The 20,946-nt window shown below is 45.2% G+C and overlaps 2 protein-coding genes across 9 annotated transcripts in view; one reads left to right on the top strand and one right to left on the bottom strand.

Moving 5' to 3' along the window:
• Positions 1–1,225: 1,225 nt before the first annotated feature.
• Positions 1,226–12,551, bottom strand: LOC122448885 (collagen alpha-1(I) chain-like). The gene is made up of 4 exons (XM_043480552.1): positions 12,446–12,551; positions 11,605–12,401; positions 7,745–7,748; positions 1,226–1,238 (listed from the first exon to the last, which is right to left on the bottom strand). Exons 1-2 carry the CDS (start codon positions 12,549–12,551, stop codon positions 11,644–11,646), a joined length of 864 nt encoding a protein of 287 aa, XP_043336487.1. The 3' UTR covers positions 1,226–1,238; positions 7,745–7,748; positions 11,605–11,643.
• BEND7 (BEN domain containing 7) overlaps positions 11,407–20,946 on the top strand; it is an 86,228-nt gene continuing 76,688 nt past the window's right edge. For 6 of the 8 annotated variants that reach the window (XR_006271595.1, XR_006271594.1, XM_043479682.1 and 3 more), the window contains exons 1-3: positions 11,407–11,561; positions 12,415–12,610; positions 14,988–15,071. Coding sequence is in view for 6 of the 8 variants with exons in the window: in XM_043479682.1 (XP_043335617.1) it covers positions 12,550–12,610; positions 14,988–15,071 (145 nt within the window). In the remaining 2 variants the exon portion in view is untranslated. Of the gene's footprint in view, positions 11,562–12,407; positions 12,611–14,987; positions 15,072–20,946 lie in introns of those variants that run through there. The other 2 variants (XM_043479683.1, XM_043479679.1) reach the window with 2 other exon arrangements.

The raw sequence follows: 20,946 nt of genomic DNA, 5'->3' as shown, positions 1-20,946 counted from the left end.
GTCAGAGGATGAGACAGCTGGATGGCATCACCAACTTGATGGACATTAGTTTGAGCAAGCTCCAGGAGTTGGTGATGGACGAGGAAGCCTGTTATGCTGCAGTCCATGGGGCCACAAAGAGTTGGACATGACGAGTGACCGAATTGAGCTGAACTGATTGGTTCTGTTTCTCTGGGGAAACCCTAATAGGAGAGTAAAAATAAGTCCATGAGGCATCACAGAGGGAAATGAATCTATATTTGCCAACATGGAGGCCTCCTCTGGCACATCCTCTTTGCCCAGCCCCAACCACTCACCATCTAAATTCCATTTCCTATTTTTCATTCAGTTTTAGAAGTGACAGTCCATGTGAAAAACAGCAGCTTTTTCTCACTTTGGCAGCTAACCAAAGAGTATACTCACTGATGGCAGGAGAAGTCTCTCAGATCTGTATTTCCCAGGGTTCTAAAACCTAGAAGCAAGTGATTTGCACACAGATAGGAGTTTCAGTGAATTAATGAATGCAATCTCCAAATGGTTAACATTTACAAACACTAACTAGCAGTATATTATTAATCTCCAAAAACAAACCAGACTGAATCACAGAGACCATCTTGCTGGGGATGCAAAGTAGGTCTTTTATTCTTGGGATCTGTACTGACCTCTGTATTTACAATTCTCACCCAGACTCCTTTAGAATGAGACTGAAGCATGAGATCAGGGGAGTGGAAAACAGACTGCAGACACCGAAGGTGTGGCTGCGGCTTTACCAAACTTTGTCCAGCACTCAATTAGCCAACACAAAATGAATAAAAGTCCTGTTAGCATGTCACACACACTGGGGAAAGAACAAATGAAATCACATGGATAAAATTCATCTCTTTCTATAAAATTTGTTCATTTGATCTTTCTCCCAAACCTTCTTTGACATGATTAACCAAAGATTGAAAACTGAAGATAGGAAACAAACAAAAGCCCATTGGATTATCTAGTCCACATTTTTTGGCCCTGTGTGCAAATTGTTTGTTCCCTAGAGAAATATTTTCTACTTCTTTTTTAAGAATTTTTTTTTATATGGACCATTTTTTTAAACCCTTTATTGGATTTTGTTAAAATATTGATCCTGTTTTAAAATTTTGTTTTTGGCCAGGAGGTATGTGGGATCTTAGTTCCCTGACCAGGGATTGAACCCACACTTCCTGCATTGGAAGGCAAAGTCTTAACCACTGGACCGCCAGGGAAGTCCCTAGAAATATTTTCTAGAACTTTGTCTAATCCATTTCTGGTAGATTTGCTCGTTTCAGCCTTTTTCTGAAGAATTTATTCCAGTTATTGTTTAATCACTCAGTAGTGTCCAACTCTTTGCATCCCCATGGACTGTAGCCCACCAGGTTCCTCTGTCCATGAGATTTCCCAGGCAAGAATACTGGAGTGGGTTGCCATTTCCTACTCCAGGGCACATTCCCAAACCAGGAATTAAACCTGCATCTCCTGCTTTGACAGGCGGATTCTTTACCACTGAACCACCAGGGAAAGATTCCTTATTCCAGTTAGGCACAATTTTGACACCTGAGAGTTATTCTGAGATTTCCATTTCAGTTTGCCTTATTTCAGTTTTGCCCCATTACTCCTACTTAGACCCCTCCCCTGTCACCATACTGTGGGTCGTTTTCACATTCCTTTTTAGGCATAATTTAACCATGCTTCACACATTAACTTGAGTAGACAGTATATGGTATAAATTACAGAAAACAGCGATGTGTGAAGACATTCTGTGGTGAATAAATTAAAGCATTAATTTCAGACATATCAAACTAACACTTTTTAAATTTGTGGTTCATATAATTTTCAGGCCTGTTTTCTAAGGTCTTTGGAATGGAGGAATTAAATGGAAGATTAGTCTAAAACTTCTACTTTTATTTCATGGGATAGAGATCAGCCATTCCCATGAATATTTAAAAGAGGAAGAATTTTAAAAAGGGAATTTAACACAGAGGACCTACTCAGATTTACGGAGATGTTGACATTCAGATATACATGTGAGAAAAACTGGGTTTAGCAACTCACCAGACATTATCACCACCAATCTGGCAGTAAAGAGAATTAAGACTATTGACAAGCAGGAGAGGACTTTCTCACCCACCGAGGATTTGTGCAACTTGGTACAATGAGTCTGAGTTGACAGAAGAAGCAAATGTATTTATATTGCAAAGGGAAGATTTTACAAAGGAGAATCTAACTCAAATTGACCAAAATTGCTAGCTGGAAACTATTCTCAGCACAGGCTCACCAGGGATCCTGGAGTTTCTGGTTTTCACAGCTGATATAGAACCACAGCATGTACATGGAACTGGCACCAAAATGCATGTGTGTGTGTGCATGCGCACGCACACACACACACACGCACACATCTTTTTAGGTAGTGAGACTTGAGGAAAATGATCAAGTTAATTCTTGCTCCTAGTTTTATTATACTTCATAGTATGTATCACTTACTCTATATCTTTATTTTTTATTGCCTCTTTCCCCCAACCCCTTCTAGAATTCAAACTCCATGTGGACAGAAATTTTTGTTTTGTCTTGCTCACTTCTATAACCAAGGGACCTAGATATGGCCTGACACAGAGTAGACAGCTAATGAATACAGCTTGAAGATATTCATTTGGCACTGATTCTCTAGTTAAGGAACAAAACAGAAAGATACCATGCATACTTTTCTGTTAAAAAGAGCTAACTCTCCCCCCTAAAACCAATACAGAATGGGGAAAGGCTCTTTAATTTCCTAAAGGTAGGCTTTAAGATAGTGTTAGTCCTTAAAGATAACTGGGAAGCATCTAAGATCTGTCCATCTAATGACGGTCTTGACGATAAGGCTCATGAAGGCAGAGACAGTGTCTCATTTTTCTCTTGATATCAGCTCATGATGTGGACCTGGGATAAGGTAATAAATAAAAACCAGTTGGAAGAGCTGACCTGGACTGTGTTAGTCCCTGATCTGGGCATTTCTATGTGTTAATTCAATTACTTTTTTTTACAATAATTCTATGTGGGGGGTTACAAGTCTTACCCCCTAGTTTCCAGCTCATAACATAAGGCTTTAAGATCATTATTGAATAATTGGCAGTTATCAATGCTTTTGAACTGTGGTGTTGGAGAAGACAGTTGCTTGGACTGCAAGGAGATCCAACCCGTCCATCCTAAAGGAGATCAGTCCTGGGTGTTCATTGGTAGGACTGATGTTGAAGCTGAAACTCCAATACTTTGGCCACCTGATGCAGAGAGCTGACTCATTTGAAAAGACCCTGATGCTGGGAAAGATTGAGGGCAGGAGGAGAAGGGGACGACAGAGGATGAGATAGTTGGATGGCATCACCGACACAATGGACGTGGGTTTGGGTGGACTCTGGGAGTTGGTGATGGACAGGGAGGCCTTGGCGTGCTGCGGTTCATGGGGTCACAGAGTCAGACACAACTGAGTGACTGAACTGAACTGAACTGAACTGAATGTACCTTGTCTCCCAGATCCAAACTTGCCCTTCTCTGAGCTGGCGGCTGGTGGAAGGCAAGGCTGTCAACAGAGGGCGCCAGAGGGACACACCTCAGCCCCAGGAAGACATCCTGTTCACCTTCTGGCCCTCCATGGCTGGTATTTGATGTTGGAGGCTGGTGGCCAGCTTGGAGGACTCCAGCGGAACTTCTGGCCACTCTGTCCTCACTGGGAACAGTTTCTGCAGTCCAGCTCTGGCCCCACCTTCTGGACTGTCTTCCCCCATATGAGGTTGTTGCTGTCATTGTTTGGTCGCTAAGTCGTGTCTGACTCTGCGACCCCATGACTGCAGCACATGAGGTACCCACAGCTTCTCTGAAGGGGACTGACTCTTACCCTTGGGTTTAGGGGTGGGACTGGGGTGGCCCCTGCCCTGGTCCTCTGTCCCTTTATTGTCCCCTCTCCTTCAGCCAAGACGTCATGGCTGCAGTCTCTGTAGCCCTCGAATGCTTTTTACCCTGTTTAGTAGCTCAGCTCCTTCTACTAATTACCAAGCCTTTACATTAAATTGTCCTCAGATACAGTGCTGGGAGGATGCTATATTATATCAAACAATGAACCGCCCAAGATGCTGCTGGTGGGAAGCAATCAAGCTGGGCTTCAAAGCCAAGAGATCTGGAACCAGAGGACACACTCCAAACTTCCATGCTACGTTGTCTAAAACATTTGGGAGAAAATTCAGGTTAGCTTCCCCTATGGCCTGGACATCACTCATGCCACAGGAAGTACTTACTTGCCTAGAATCTCACTCAATGGCAAAAAGTAACAGTGTTAGAGGAGGAAGGTACTCAAATGCACCTCCTCAAGTATGGTTTCCAGGTGGCGCTAGTGGTAAAGAAACTGCCTGCAGGTGCCGGAGACAGAAGAGACGCAGGTTCGATCCCTGGGTGGGGAAGATCCACTGGAGGAGGGCAGGACAACCTACTTCCGTGTTCTTGCCTGGAGAATCCCCATGGACAAAGGAGCCTAGAAGTTACAGCCCACAGGGTCGTAAAAAGTTGGTCACGACTGAAGCCACTTATGACCAAGAGACGGAAAACTGGACCTCGGAAAGACCCCTGTCCTAGTCCTTGGAGCGCCTGTGTGCCCCAACGAGAGTCTGGGTGCCACAGTGAAAGGTCCTGCATGATGCAACCAAGACCTGACACAGCCAGCTAAAAAAATAAACAAAAGAGACAGGCAGAGTGGGACTTCACACACACAGAGGAGCAGGTGTCATGAAGACAGAGGCAGAGATCAGAATGATGTGGCCACAAGTGAAGGAATGCCTGCAGCCTCCAGAAGCTAGCAGAGGTGAGGCCCAGAAAGAGGCCAAGAACAGATCTCCTCCAGCGCCTCGGGAGGGCACATAGTCCCCTGCTGCCACCCGAACTGTGACCCCAAGGTACCCATTTCTGAGTTCTGACCCCCAGAAATAGGAGAGAATAAATTACCATTATTTTAAGTCACCGAGTTTGTGGTAATTTGTTACATCGGCCTCAGGAAACTGATCCACTGACAAATTCAAGTTTCTTATGTGACTGGAAAAGATCTATATGATTGATCCTTTAACAACACTGATTTGAGCTGTGTGTGTCCACATGTACTTGGAGTGTTTTTGGACTTGTACTTGGAGTGTTTTCGGTAGTAAGTCTTATAGTACTGCATGACCCACAGTTGGTTAAATCCTCAGATGTGGAACCTTAGATACGGAGGAATCATGGATACAGAGGAACTGCATAGGTGGAAAGTGGACTTTAATTATATTCAGATTTTTTACCATGCCAAGAGTCAGCGTCCCTAACTGCAGAGTTGTTCACGGGTCAACTATAAAGCTACCTTCATTAAAATTCAGAGTTTTAAGAACATTCAGGATGAAAATACGAGCTACAGATTAGAAGACATTTGCAAAATAATATTCTACAAAGGACTTATATCCAAATATAGAACTCTTTCAAATGAAAGAAAAAAGACCAACAACTGGTAAATGAGCCATTAAAAAGAATGAAATAATGCCATTTGCAGCAACAGGGCTGGACCTGGAGATCATCATATTAAGTGAAGTCAGAAGAAAAAGACAAATATATGATATCGCTTACAAGCAGAATGTTAAAAAAAAAATACAAATGAACTTACAAAACAGAAACGGACTCACAGAGAATGAATTTATGGTTACCAGATGGCAAAGGGTGGGAAGGAGGGATAGACTGGGAGACTGGGATTGATGTATACACACTGCTTTATTTAAAACAGATAACCAGCAAGGGCCTACTGTATAGCACAGGGAACTCTGCTCGATATTCTCTAATAACCTAAATGGAAAAAGAACTTGAAAAAGGATACATGCATATGCATAATATAACTGAATCACTTTGCTGTACACCTAAAGCTAACACATTGTTATCAATTAACCATGTGCTGCATGTGCTCAGTGTGTTGGATTCTCTGCAACCCCATGGACGGTAGCCTGCCAGCCTCCTCTGTCCATGGGATTTCCCAGGCAAGAATACTGGAGTGGGTTGCCATTCCCTTCTCCAGGGGGATTTTCACAATCCAGGGACTGAAGTCGTCGTGTCTCTTGTATCTCCTGCATTGGCAGGCAGGTACTTTACGACGAGCACCATCTGGGAAGCCCATTAATAGTTAATTAACTATACCCCAATATAAAATTAAAATTTTAAATGGCCAAAAGACTTGAACAGGCCTGTGAAAGAAAAGGATGTCCAAATGACCAATAAGCACATGAAAATGTGCTTAGTGTCACTGGACAATTGGGGAATGCAAATTAAAATCCCAATGAGGCAAAAATGTACCACTATGCTCCGATTAACACCAAGTGCTGGTGAAGATGTGGGATAGCTAGCACTCTCATATACTGCCTGTGAGAATGTGTGAGTGTGTGCTCAGTCATGTCTCTTTTGCAACCCCATAGACTGTAGCCAGGCTTCTCTGTTCATGGGATTTCCCCCCCACACAAGGATACTGGAGCAGGTTGCCATTTCCTTCTCCAGGAGATCTTCCTGACCCAGCGATACAGCCCAAGTTTCCCAAGTCTCCTGAATTGCAGGCAGATTCTTTACTACTGTACAACTTTTGATACAACTACTCAGGAAAACTATTCGATAGTACTTACTAAAGCCAAACACACACACACACACATATACACACTCTAATCCAGAAATTCCACTCATGAACAGAACATATACACAAGATACAGTGTGCTTATGTCCACCTAAAGACATAAACTAAAACGTACAAGAATATCCATCAACTGTAGAATGGATAAAAAATTGCAGTATATTTATATAATGAAATAATATAGAGCAAAGTAAATGAATGAACTCTTGTACCCAACAACAGGAATGAATCTCACAGACATAATGCTGAGCAAAACCTTGATACAAAATGGTACACATTGTATGATGCCATTTATATGAAGTTCAGGAACACAGGAAACCAAGCTCTGGTGATAGAGGTTAGTTAGACTTATGGTGTCCTTGGGAGATTGTCTGCTGGGAGGGACCTCAGGGGAGCTGAAAATGTCCTAGATCTTAACCTGGCAGAGGGTGGTTTTTCTGTGGATGTAGACATAAGTAAAAGAAATTCATTGACGTGAACACTTAAGATTCATGTTCTTTACTATATATGTTAGATCTTCATTTAAAAAACATTAAATTTTTATTTTAAAGAAATGGCAGAAAGTAAGGTTAATGCATCACACTTAAGAGTCAGGAAACCTGCATGGCATTCAAGCTTCACTAAAAAACAATCTCATGAAAACTGATTTTCCTCATTTGCAAATTTGGAACATTAATACCTATCAACTTCCTATAGCAATTAAGAGCATTAGATAATGTATAAGTATTCTTGAGTTCCTATATGAGAAGCCTCATATAAATATACAGTAATGTTTTTGGTGGCACATTTCAAGATCTCATCTTCACTTAAGTAATCTCTTACAGATACTACCTCCTTTAAGTTATAATTGCTAAAACCCATGAAGTAAATGAAAATGGAAACTTGAGTTATGCCAGCAACAAACTGATAAACTGAGTCTAGAGTAGGGCTTACTTCTATTCTTTCCATGACCCTTCTGATGGGTGATCGTCACAAAATGAAAAGTTAATATTTATACTTATTAATCTTCCTGGAGGATTCCAGAATCAACTGACAGGATTTTCAATTCCAGAGACTCCAATCAAAGATTATAAACAGCCTCAAGCCATAATACCATCCCACTTATCTCCTTTTGGAGGGTTATTACATAAATAACAGCCAGGTTACAGTCATTATCTATGCACATAGTGTGGTTCAAATCATATAGTTCCTGTAAATCTGAGCCGTCTAATGTGGTAGCACTAGCCACATGTGGCTATTAAATATGTGAACTTAGCTAATCTGAATTGGCTTGTCCTCTAAGTGTAAAACACACACCATTTTCAAAACAGTGTGCAAAGAAAAAGAAATGTAAATTGTATCACTGAGTATTTTTATATTGATTGCATATCAAAATGATAATATTTTTAATATACTGGGTTAAATAAGATGTATTATTCAAATAAATTTAACTTGTTTATTTTTACTTCTTAAAAATGTGGCTGATAGAAAACTTTAAATTCCATTTATGGCTTGCATTATATTTCTATTGGACAGCAGGGCTCTAAATAAAGATGGAGATCTTTTTAATGCTGCTCTTCTCAGTACAGAGTTTTCAGAAAAGGATTTTTAAAAATTAGGGTTAAGGTTGCTTAAGTATTCTCTGGCCAAATTACCTGCCTTTATCAGAGATTAAAACCTATCTTTAATCTTTATCTACAATCAAATGAATTCTAGAATGGTCATATGATTAAATATTTGGCCTACCTGAAGTCATGAAATATTTGACCAGTTTTCCCTGAGCTTTAATAATATGTAAACCTGTGGCTCTAAAACCTTTGGGGAAACCTGAACTAGTGAGACAGAAAAAATGACCTTAATATATCTCCTGTAGGATTGTGCAGAACACCCCTACATTAAAAACTCAAAAACAACAGACTGTTACGGACTTCCGTGGTGGTCCAGCTGTTATGACTCTGTGCTTCCACTGCAAGGCGCACAAGTTCCCTGGTCAGTGAACTAAGATCCTGCATGCTGCGTGGCAGCCAAAAAAACCAAACCAAACCAAATACCAAACAAAATACTGCTACAAGCTGAATTGTGTTCCCTGCCCTCACACTCCTATGTTGAAGCTCTAACCCCCAAACGTGAGGGTACTGAGAGGCAGGGCCTTTGGGAGGTAATCAGGTTTTGGATGAGGCACTGATGATGGGATTATAAGAAGAGATCAAAACTCTCTTTCCACCACTGTGAGAAGGCAGCTGTCTACAAGCCAACAAGAGAGCCCGCACCAGGAACTGATCCTGCCAGACCTGAATCCGGGGCTTCTAGTCTTCAGAACCATGAGAAAGTAAATTTCAATTGTTGAAACCACTTCATCTATTGCATTTTGTATGGCAGCTCAAGTGACTAATATCTACCACTTAAAGCAATCTCTAATTAAACATCATTATTAATCTTTTGTTCTAGTTTAGTCGCTTAAGTCATGTCTGACTCTTTGGGACCCCATGGGCTGTATCCCCCCGAGCTCCTCTGTTCATGGGATTTCCCGGACACCTACTGGAGTGTGTTGCTATTTCCTTCTCCATGGGATCTTCCTGGCCCAGGGATTGAACCAGCATCTCCTGCATTGGCAGGTAGATTCTTTACCACTGAGCCACCAGGGAAGCCCTCTTATTTAATCTTTTATTAATAGTAATTTTGAATATATTACCTTTTTTGTTATATAAAGGTATGGTGATTTGCACAATGTGGAGAATAAACAAGTATTTGCCGATTTTCTCTACCTGTTAATAGGACAAGGCTGACTTATGGCCTCTGTAGACCAACTTCCTCGCAGACCATTTCTGTTGAACCAGGAAGAAGGGTCAAAGAGAATAATCATTATTTTAAAACATTATCACAATGAAATATCTTTTCTTAACTATATAAAAAATATTTTCTTCAGCAAAGGGAATTCATATTCCCACTTGAACTGAAAATGCTAAGTTGTTAATATCCCCCTAGGGATCTGCTTCTTGGTATGGCACCTTCAATGATTTTATCATAGCAAGCATAATAAAGTCTCATTTTATGCTCCAAGGCATGAACGATCCTAAATGTTTTTCAATCAGTACAGTCCTCAGCCTGTGGCTTCTGGAATAACATTTTTAAAGGCACTAAAAAAAGAAAGAAAGGGTCCCCGCCCAGGGGACAGAATCAGGTGTTTTGTTTCTTCAGAAATCTTCAAAACACGTTCAGGTACATGGTTTTAAAGAAAGAGAGGCAAAAAAAACAGTAGAAAACCAATTAGAGTAGTTGACCAATCCTTGCTATCACTTTAATCCTTTCTGCTACCTTTTAGAACTCCGAAAAATGTATATAATTTTGTTTGTCCTACACATATTTTCTAGGAAAAGGCCCTGAACTCTGAACATAATCTCCAAGGAGACAGTGAGCAAAAGTTAAAAACCTCTTATTTAAGGGTTCATTTTAGGGAACAAAAGGAACACTCCTCATTGTTTATTTGGCCCCTGTTGCACTGGCATGCAGGATCACAGTTCCTTGACCAGGGATGGAACCTGAGCCCCCTGCATTAAGTGCAGAGTCCTAACCACCTGACCACCAGGGAAGTCCCCTGAACTGTCCTTTTTCTCACTTTGAAACCAGCCTTCCCACTTATTACATATATACCACCTAATATACCCTGATGTTGGGAGGGATTGGGGGTAGGAGAAGGGGACGACAGAAGATGAGATGGCTGGATGGCATCACCGACTCAATGGACATGAGTTTGAGTAAGCTCCGGGAGTTGGTGATGGACAGGGAGGTCTGGCGTGCTGCGATTCGTGGGGTCGCAAAGAGTCGGACACGACTGAGCGACTGAATTGAACTGAACTGAACTGACCTAATATAAGACCTCGGAAGGTGTACCAGGCTCTGCTTCTGCTATATGATGGGTTACCTGGTTCCTTGATTTCCTGGTGTGTATGTGCTTATGCAGGTTGCCTCCAACTTATCCCTTTCTCTTAGGCGTCCCTGTTAAATAAGAGGGGATCCTGGGGCTTCCTTGGTGTCTCCATGGTAAAGAATCTGACTGCCAATGCAGGAGACACGGTTCGACCCCTGATCCCAGAGGATCCCACATGCTGCGGAGCAACTAAGTAGTTTCACAAATACTGAGCCTGTGGCTCTAAAGCCTGGGAACCGAAACTACAGAGCCCTTGAGCCTCCAGAACAAGGGAAGCCATTGCAAAGAGAAGCCTGAACACCAAAACCAGAGAAAAACCTGCCCAGCAAGGAAGATCCAGTACTGCCAAAAATAAATAATACATAAAATTAATCAAAAAAATAAAAAAATAAAAAAAGAGTGAGTCCTGAGCAGCTGCCTCTTCATTGGAGTGAGGTTGGCAGTGTTACCACATTTATCAACATACCCTCCCCACTTATTCTCTCCACTCTTTTGAGGTCACTTGAACTTGTCACAGTGCTGGTTCCGACATCCATCTCTTTACTCTCTTTGTATTTGCGTCTAGAGATGACCAGTTTGGTGGCGGTACTTTTCAGCTTATCAGATCACATTTCTGACCTGCCAGTCCCCGCTGGTATAGAATTCTCTTCCATCCCCACAATCAAGTTGTTGTGAAAAAGCAATGGAGTACTCTTAGCTCCCTAGAAAAGAATGCAATATAAAACTAACACAAGCTTTGCGTTGCTGCCGATTATTCTGGCAGAGCCCTGTGCACCTGCCTTGGCCATGTCTTCCCTAAGAGTCAGAAGGGAGGTGGGGCACCCACTGACGTCGCATTGCTCACCCCATCCACCCTCTCCAAGCCCCACATTCCAAGTTCTCTCCTTGAACTTAACTCCCAATCTTCCTACATCCCTCCTCGCATTGGAGTAAAGAACTGAAGCTCACTCTTTTCCATACTCGGCTGATCAGAAAATTCTAAAATCTCTTTTCCTTGCAGAGCTCAGATGGGTAAGTTTTGGGGTTTTGGTTGATTTTTTTTTCCCCCTAAAACTTGCCTGAAACCAGTGTCTGTCCTCCGATACCCTGAATCTCACGCGAGAGGAATGGGCTGGCCAGGAGGGTCGCCGACACCCAGGGCCGTTGAGAACAAGATCGGCCCCGGGAAGATGCAAGCGAGCTCGGAGGCGGGACCCAGGCCCCCCCCGGGCAGCCGCACCCCGACTCGCCGGCCCCCGAGGCACCTGCGTCGGGACCCCAGCGCCTGGCAGGGACGGCGGTCCCCGGGGGCGGGCGGGCCGGCCGGGCCGAGGGCGCTGCGCCGCGGCCTCCGGCTCCTCCTCCGGGAGCCGCGCGGCCAGGCCGGTGGGTGGCGGCGGCCCGGGCCCCGGGGGATGGCGGCGGCCGCGCTCCGCCAGCAGGTGGCCCCGGGGTCCCGGCGGCGCCGCCTCCTCCCGGCGCCCCTCCTCCCGCGGGGGCGGTCAGCGCCCCGACCCGGCTCGCACCCTGCCGCCGCCGCCGCCGCCGCCCTCGGCCCGCCCGCCGCGTCCCCGGGGCCGCGCTCGCCGCCGCCGCCGCCGCGTCGGGAGCTGCACCCAGGCCGGCCCGCGGCGAGCGCCCAGGGCGCCGGCAGCCCCGGCCCGCCCTCCCCGCCCCCAACTCGCTCCCCAAAGGAAAGTTCGGCTCCGGCGGCGTCTCGCCCGGCAGCCGGGGATGAGCTGGGGTCGGGGGGCGAGCTGAGCGGCGGCCAGGAGGGGGCAACTTCGCCCGGGAGAGCGCCTCCCGCCCGGCCCCGCCGGCCGCAGCCCCCGGGCGGGCTCGAGTGGTTTTTCCCTTGCCTGTGCCTCCCCCCTGCGGATCCAAGAGACGGACCTTGGTCCCCGCGCTCCTGCTGCCGGGTGACAAGAGCCAGCGCCGCCGCCGCCTCGGCCGCCGCTCCCTCCGTCCCTCCGCCCGGCCGCCCCCGGCCGCAGCCCCTGCCCTGCCCGCCCGCCGCACCATGGAGTTCTCGGAGAGGAAGCGGAGCAGGAAATCGCAGAGCTTCAAACTGGTGAACCGAGGTAAGCGGGGCCGGGCCGGGCCGGGCGGGGGGCGTGCGGGCGGCGGAGGGAGGACTTGGCCGCCGCGTAAACAGCCCCCGGCCCCGGTGCGGCCAACTCCGAGGGCCGGGGCTCCTGATACCCCCCCGCCCCGGGTCCCCTCCCCGAGTGGGGCTTCGGCCGCACACACGCCGGGCGGCGAGGAAAGTTGTGCGGCTGGGGGTGAGGGGGGGAGGCAGGATGTGATTCCGCGTAAACAAGTCGGAGGGCACATCAGGAAATTAGCAAACAATGACACTTGGGGAGCGGGGAGCCTTCTTTGGTATTCCTCGCCTGTGGCTCGGCGGCCGGGTGGGGGAGGACGCGTCTCCATCAGGCCGTGCGGACACCCACCCGGACCAGTGGTCGCGGTGGTTTGGGGTTGGTGTGCTTTTTTTCCTCCCTCCTGCAAAAAGAAGGAGAAAAGGTGGTGGTGGCTGTTGTTAAGACCGAGAAAGAAGCTCATTAGGTGTCCAAGCCCAGAGAAGAATTATTGACATTCAGCATCTTTCCCGGATATGTTATTTGGGCAGGGAAGATGTTTTCGAATAGATCACGTAACAGTCAGATAAGTATCATTAAAAAGAAAAAAACGAAAAATACAGCCGGTCCCTGACGATTTAACAGGTGTACACCGTGGTCTCTGGGCTTGGGTTTATTTTATCAGGGGAGAGGAAAGTTGAATAGTCCCGCCTGTGTTCAGTGACTTGTTAAAGCGTCTTTATTTTTCCTGATTAGACTTTTCAAAAAACGATAAGAATGTAAGGGCAGACAAAAAATTATATCTATCAAAATGCATCGTGTCACCTTAAATTAGATGCAGGTGACTTTTTCTCCCCTTCATGTCACAAGTCCCAATATTGAGTTTAGAATGATCGTGTTCAAGTGTCATCTTTAAATCAGCTTGAAGTCAAAACCAAACCAGAGAACCTGTCCACTCTGTTCCTCTGTTGTAGTATCTAGCACTGGCATCAGACTAGAGAGCAAGGTGATTATTTTAACAACCTGGAGAAGTCACATGTAAGCTGATGAAAATTAGAGGGCGATTGCAATTTCCAGCTAAGCTAACTGTGGTGTAGATTCAATAAAGCCTGCTTTCGGTTAGTCTGAAATTGATTTTGATTATAGACATTTTGAAGATCTACTCCTATCTGTTAACTCGAATTTAGTTTGGACACTGTTTGATGAAAAAAGCCTGTCGTAGTTGTACGTATTCAAAATATTTGGCTTTGCTTTTTTCTCTGTACAGTTTTTTTCCCCCAGCAGTGTTGATTACTCAGTCATTTGTACTTTAAAAGTACCTCCATTTGTGACTGGCCTGTTGGTCTATCTGATTCATTCTGGAATCTAGGTGGCTTTCTTATTTATGACTTAAGGAAACTTACTTTGTTGTTCAGTTGCTCAGTTGAGTCCGACTCTGAGACTCCATGGACTGCAGCATGCCAGGCTTCCCTGTCCTTCCCTATCTCCCGGAGTTTGCTCAAACTCATGGAACTTAACTACTTTATCTTAAAAGTGAGATAAGTTTTGTAGACCTTGTTCTGGGAGGGCTAAGGCCCCCAAAAGGGAATCACTGTTAAGAAGGATTGTCTAGTTTCTTACCTAAGCAATCCTACTTTTTAGAAACAGTTGCCAAAGTGCAGTAGCCTCTTTAGAGAAGCTTGTAAAATACTGTGTTTTAAAGTTTGACTGACATAGCAAGTCTGTCTTTTTCCTTTTTTTAAAAAAAATTACGGGTCTGCTTTTTCTCTCTGCTTTGCAGGTGCATTTTTAGAACTTAAACGATTGTATGTTGAAGTGTGGTAGCCGAATGCAAGACTCTCTTTCTTATTCCAAATTATACTATATTTGAAATAACAAATCAGTATTTTTTATGTGTGCTTGCCTGCAAGCTGCTCAAAGGCTAGGATTTTTCTGGATAAGCTAAGAGTACCAGGTAACTCTGAAGCGTACTATCATCTACTCATGCAAATAGGTTGTAGAGATAAATTTGGAAGCTTCTTCTGGCCTACGACTGGGCAAGGTTTTTTCCTTTTCCTTATAAAAATACTTGTCATTTGGAAGAAAAGAAGCCTGGTATGTAATTGGCATCTGTGGACCAAATTTCCTGTGAAAACTGTGTGATCAAGCAGAGCTGTTTTCTAAAGTGAAAATAATAATTTCAAGTTCGTGTACTTCTCCAGAGTAAGCAGAGCGGTAGGGATTACCAGTGACTGTAAATTCTGTGATGAACTGAGATCTCAAAAAATTATAAAGTATAGCTTACACATAACGTATATAATGACATTCTCGCCTTTCTTGCTTATTCATATCTTGCAGGTCATTAGAATTCTAATTTTTGGCTGTTTTCTCACCCCAGATTATCACCATGAGGTCTATAAGATCTCAGACTTCAGCAGCGATGTTAATGGGGAGGCCAAAGAGACACAACCCATTTTTTTAGGTAGGTTCTTATGTCAATTAATTTCTCAGCAAAACAGTGTGGCCATTTGCAATTAGGGGGAAGGGGGAAAAAAAAAAGATTGTGCTAGAATGGGAAATGTCTGCCACCGCTTAATGTATGACATTCTTTTCAAGACCTTTTATTTTACAGATTGCCAATAGATCCCTTATTAACATGGCTAAAAGTTGTAATTTCAGACATAAATGTTTATTAGTGTCTACACACAGTGCTAATTATCACTCACTCCCGGAGCCAGAAGCTGACCGTGCAGTTTTGTGGCTCTGTGCTCACCCCATTTACATCGCATATTCACTGGCATGCTTCATTGGCAATAGTTTGTGTAATTGGGGTATTACATCTTTGACATCTGGATAACAGAAATTCAATTTCCAGGAAGCTGCTATTTGTTTGCTTTTGCCTCCTCCTTGGGTGGGGTAGAGGATTAATATGCTGTCTGATGATAATGTCCCTTCACCGCTGTGGCCTGGTTGCTAATCCTGCCATGACAAAATTAAATTAACTCTCCAGCCAAAAAGCAGAAGGAAAAGGAAAGTGTGATGGTCCGTCGAACCACCTCTAGGTAGGACTAGTGATCACGGAGCCATTCCTCATTCGTCTGCCCAGCTTTATGCTCACTTCACACCACGTCAGAGAGGGGAGGCCGGTCCCTGCTCTCACCACCCTCCTTCCTGACCCACCCCAGGGCCACGCTGAGCAAAGCAGCGCCTTGGAGGCCATCCGACAAGAGTAGCTTCATGATGGATGAGTAGGTTCCCTAAAATGATGCCGCTCTGTCCACGTGTGGTTTTCAGTACAGAAACTGTACCCGAAGGGCCTTGCCCATGCAGTTTGTTACTTGTAGACCATGAGTCAAAAAAATTTCCCGAATAGCTCAGCAGGTAAAGAATCTATCTGCAATGCAGGGAGACACAAGAGGCGCAGGTTTGATCCCTGGGTTGGGAAGATCCCCTGGAGAAAGAAATGGCAACCCATTCCAGTATTTTTGCCTGAAAATTCCCATGGACAGAGGAACCAAAAATGAAACAATTTAGGATTTTGCCACTAAGGATGAAGTACCTGTGAGGTCGGAGTGGAGGACAAATCATGGCACTGGGCCTCCACCGTACCCACCCCCAACACTTCCTAGAGCCTGGGTGGCAGTGTGAGAGCTGGGTACCCCATGAGGAAGCAGAAGTGGGAGACAGTCCTGGCAAGAGCCATTGAAAGCAAGGGCCAGAATGGCCATGTCTCTGGGGAGAGTTGATAGGTCATTAAAAAAAATTTTTTTTTAATTGGAAGATAATTGCTTTACAGTATTTTGTTAATTTCTGCTGTTGAAAAGTGAAAAAGTGAGTGTTAGTCAGCTCAGTCGTATCTGACTCTTTGTGACCCCAGGGGCTGTAGCCCGCCAGGCTCCTCTGTCCATGGGATTCTCCAGGCAAGAATACTGGAGTGGGTTGCCATTCCCTACTCCAGGGCATCTTCCCAACACAGGGATCGAACCTGGGTCCCTTGCATAGCAGACAGATTCTTTACCATCTGAGCCACCGTGCAACTATGTAAATCAGCTATAATGTGTACATGTATTCCCTCCCTCTTGGACCTCCTCCTCGATACCACCTGTCTAGGTCATCACAGAGCTCCGATCTGCGCTTCCTGTGCTGTACAGTAGCTTCCCACCAGCTATCTATTTTACACATAGTAGGTCTTTTGGAAGCAAGATGGGTGCTCAGATGCAGGGTACTGCCAGTTAAAACAACAAGGAAGCCAGGCAGTTGAGGGTTCTCTTGATCTTGCTTGATGGAAGAGAAAGGGTGGGTTGCAAAGGACTGAGAATTGAAATGGGTACTGAATAGAGCAGGGGTCCCCAACTTCTGGGATCTGAAATGCCTGATGATTTGAGGTAGAGCTGATGTAATAATAATAGAAATAAAGTACCCAACAAATGGAATGCGTTTGAATCATCCTGAAACCATCCCCCCCGCCGCAGTCCATGGAAAAATTGTCTTCCACGAAACCAGTCCCTGGTGCCAAAACGGTAGGGGATCACTGGGACAGAGGTAAAACAGGAGGGAAATAATGACATTTCTTCCACCAGCGAGCACCAAAGGCGTGTGGCGCTTTCCATCCAGGCAGAGACTGTGGCTGGGGCCAGCACTGCTCTCAGCATCTGTTTTCTGTTCTGAGGGTCTAGAACCCAAAAGGTTCACAGTCAAGAGAGGTGCTGTGACCCAGGAGGAGAATATTCCTGGACTGTACTCTGTTCAGTTCTTTCCACTTATTCAGAATCCTGTATTTTCAGTTCCCTTAACTTGATCAGTCGGAATTCTATATCAAAGCACCACTCAATCTAACCATTTGAAAGGAAGAACTTGCCAATTAGTAGAAAGAGGTACATTTATCATAAAAAAGGAACATCATATCCTTGGTTTAGTTCATCTCCACACAGCAGGCTGTTCCCCCGTCTGCTGGGTACTTGGAAAAGGGTGAGGATGCGATACAGTGGGTGGATTCCAGGTACAAAAGGTGCTAGTGCTCGAGATTTGGTAAGAGGTAAACTTTCAGGGGCTTCCCTGGTGGGTCAGAGGTTAAAGCATCTGCCTTCAATTCGGGAGACCTGGGTTCAATCCCTGGGTTGGGAAGATCCCCTGGAGAAGGAAATGGTAACCCACTCCAGTATTCTTGCCTGGAGAATCCCATGGACGGAGGAGCCTGGTATGCTACAGTCCATGGGGTCACAAAGAGTCGGACACGACTGAGCGACTTCACTTTCACTTTCAAACTTTCCAAGGGGCAGGTCTGGCTTCATTCTTCCTAGCTTGAGCCCAGGAAGATAAGAGAACATCAGTGCAAGGCCAGGCTTGTGATAAGTTTCTAAGTCGCTGTTGGTCACAGAGGCCTTAGACATCAAGAGACAAGATGGAACAGTGTGAAAGTGCCTAGGTAATTCTCAGTCTTTTGCTCATTCTGGGGAAAGTGGGATATGGCTCCCATGGAACATTTCTATTTTGTGATCTTCAAGTCAATTGGGGGGAAAAAAAAAATGGGAAGAGCAAATGATTATGCAAACCTGATTTCTAGAGTAATTGAAAACAGTTACTGATAACATATGAAACACAGTTCTGTTGTTGATGGTGTTATAAAGTGGACTTTTTTAGGTTATAGTTCTTTCTCGCAAATGTCAGTCACGTTTGTTTTGTAAATGGTTTGAGTCCACCCATGATATTACGCATCATGGTGTAGAATTCCACGTGAGGTCTGTGACACCCAAGGGAGATTGTTAGCAAAAACAGCAGAACTGTTTGACCTGTAACACATTCCAGAAACAGGGCCTTTGGCATGCTGCATGGGATTTTCTGTCAAATGTCCATATGTGTCATCTCTGATACTATCTGCACCTGTAAGATTACAGTTCATGTCTCAGGAAAAGAGTGCTCCAGAATTTGGCAGAGGTTCCCACCTCAAATCAATTTCCCTGGGATATTTTTAGGTTGTTGACTAAGGCAGCACATTCAACAGGTTAGGATGGCTCAGTGGTGTGAACAGTTTGACCGAGAGCTTTTTGGGTGTTCTTCCCACACGTTTAATTTGCTAGCAGGGTCAGGAGAGATTACCCTGTGGACATTGGCTTTGTCCAGCTGGCCGTAATGGGCCACTATGAAGATTTGAGCACTATTTTGGAGAAAAACGGCTTAATTCCTTTTGATCAGTGTAACAGATTTTTCTTATTTTTTGAGAATATATGACAAACTCAGCACTTTTCTGGAATGGGAGTGGGGTTGGGGGCAACCAAAGAAGTGGATAGGACAGGGATCTTCTCTCAATGATTAAAATCCAGCTGGACAGGGACTTCCCCTGCTGGTCCAGTGGTTAAGACTCTGCTTCCAATGCAGGAGGCCTGGGTTTGATCCCTGGTCGGAGAACTAGATCCCACATGCCTCAGTGAAGATTGCACATGCTACAACTAAGAACTGGTATAGCCAAAAAAATAAAAAATCCTGTTGAACAAATTCAGGACGCAGTGAAGGACAAAATTCAGTCATCCTAACAACTGCAGTTGTCTGAGCACTTCCTGTGTGCCCAGCATTGAGTCGAGTCATTGACAAGAAGGATCTCATTTACCCCTCAGAGCAAATCTCTTAAGAGTCCTCACTATCCGTGTTTTGTAGACAAGACTAGAGGTGTTGGGCTTCTCTTGTGGCTCGGCTGGTAAAGAATCCGCCTGCAATGCGGGAGACCTGGGTTCAGTCCTTAGGTTGGGAAGATCCCCTGGAGAAGGGAAAGTCTACCCACTCCAGTATTCTGGCCCAGAGAATTCCATGGACTGTATAGTCCATAGGGTCACAAAGAGTCGGACACGACTGAGTGACTTTCACTAGAGGTGTCAGGGAGGCTGCCACAGGTCTCCCAAGGGGCAGGTGTGATCGCTGGGACCCCACCAGTCCATGTGAGCTGGGAACACCCCGCAGCACAGCGTGTGTGTGTGTGTGTGTGTGTGTGTGTGTGTGTGTGTGTGTGTGTGTGGTAAATGACAGACGTGAGCCTTTAGGGCAAAAGCTGAGCTAGAAGGAAAGGATCACATTGCCGGTGGGGTGGGGCGTGCTGGAAAGGCAACACTGTGACCTTGGGGAGGGTTTGAATAGGCAGGGGAGCTGGAGAAGATTCCAGGTGGGAGAGGTGATGGGAGCCTCAGCAGAGAACCGAGTATCACTATAATCAGACTTTAAGTGAGGGTTGTGCTCTGTAGTTTGGACAGTACTGGCCCAGCTGTCATGATTTTCTTTTTTTTTTTGGCAGCACTACGTCTTAGTTGTGGCACCTGAGGTCTTCGATCTTTGTTGCAACATGCGGGATCTTTAGTTGAGGCATGCAAACTCTTAGTTTCAGCATGTGGGATCTTAGTTCCTGACTAGGGATTGAACCCAGCCCCCCTGTACTGGGAGCACAGAGTGTTAACCACTGGACCACCAGGGAGATCCACATCCCCTGATTTTTCTCTTTTTTTTTTTTTTTTTGGCTGCCCTGGGCGCAGGCTTTCTCTAGTTTTGGCAGGCGGGGTCACGCTGTGGTTGTGGTGCATGGGGTTCTCACTGAGGTGCTTCTCTTGATACAGAGCATGGGCTCTACAGCGCTGGCTCAAGAGTTGTGGCTTGTGGGCTTAGTTGCCCCATGGCATGTGAGATAATCTTGGACCAGGGATCGAACCCATGTCCCCTGCATTGGCAGGTGAATTCTTAACCACTGAACCACCAGGGACGTTCCATCTCATGACTTTTACAGCGGACCTGTGCGTGGCCCGGGTGGATGTCATTATTCCCATTGCCCAGAGGAAGAAACTGAAGCTCAGAGTTAAGTGACTTGCTCATAAGTAGCAGATCCTGGACTAAACCCAGGACTCCTGTCCCAAGGTCTTTCCCTCTGCCTGGTTGAGCCGGGCAAATCCAGGGATCATTGGAGAAACCTCAGCCAGCATCAGGGCACTTTTAGGAAGTATTTTAATGCAACAATGAATTTATTATCCATAACAATAGCAAACATTTTGGAAAATCTTTTTCTATCTAGATTTTGTCCTAGGTTTAGTATTATAGTAGATAGATGTGAAACATGTCTTTTCAGGTGTCTGGTCCCATTCATTTGTTCAGTCCGATATGTATTGTGCTTCGGTTATGTGCTGTGCTGGCTGTTCTCTTTAATGTTGAGTCTGTGAAACAGCTTTCAGAAGACGAAGCTCAAGGTGCAGTAGCCGAGCTGAGCAAGCGGGGTCGAGATCTCTGATGTTTTGAATCTTTCAATGGCTTTCTTGATGACAGCCAGCCCTTTAAGAGTCCCCCGAATCTTGAAGATTCTCCTGGGGTTAGGAATCCAGCCAACCAGA

Source organism: Cervus canadensis, chromosome 10, assembly GCF_019320065.1.
Source record: "Cervus canadensis isolate Bull #8, Minnesota chromosome 10, ASM1932006v1, whole genome shotgun sequence".
NCBI classification, from domain to species: Eukaryota; Metazoa; Chordata; class Mammalia; order Artiodactyla; family Cervidae; genus Cervus; species Cervus canadensis.
The sequence above is the reverse complement of the archived record's forward strand: the minus strand, read 5'-3'. Positions and strand labels throughout refer to the sequence as shown.

Bases quoted from the DNA above. Each gene is read 5' to 3' on its own strand.
- LOC122448885 (XM_043480552.1), bottom strand. From the start codon at position 12,551: ATGGTGCGGCGGGCGGGCAGGGCAGGGGCTGCGGCCGGGGGCGGCCGG. The intron at 12,402-12,445 runs GCAGCAGGAGCG...TTGGATCCGCAG, and splicing joins GCGCTGGCTCTTGTCACCCG to GGGGGAGGCACAGGCAAGGG.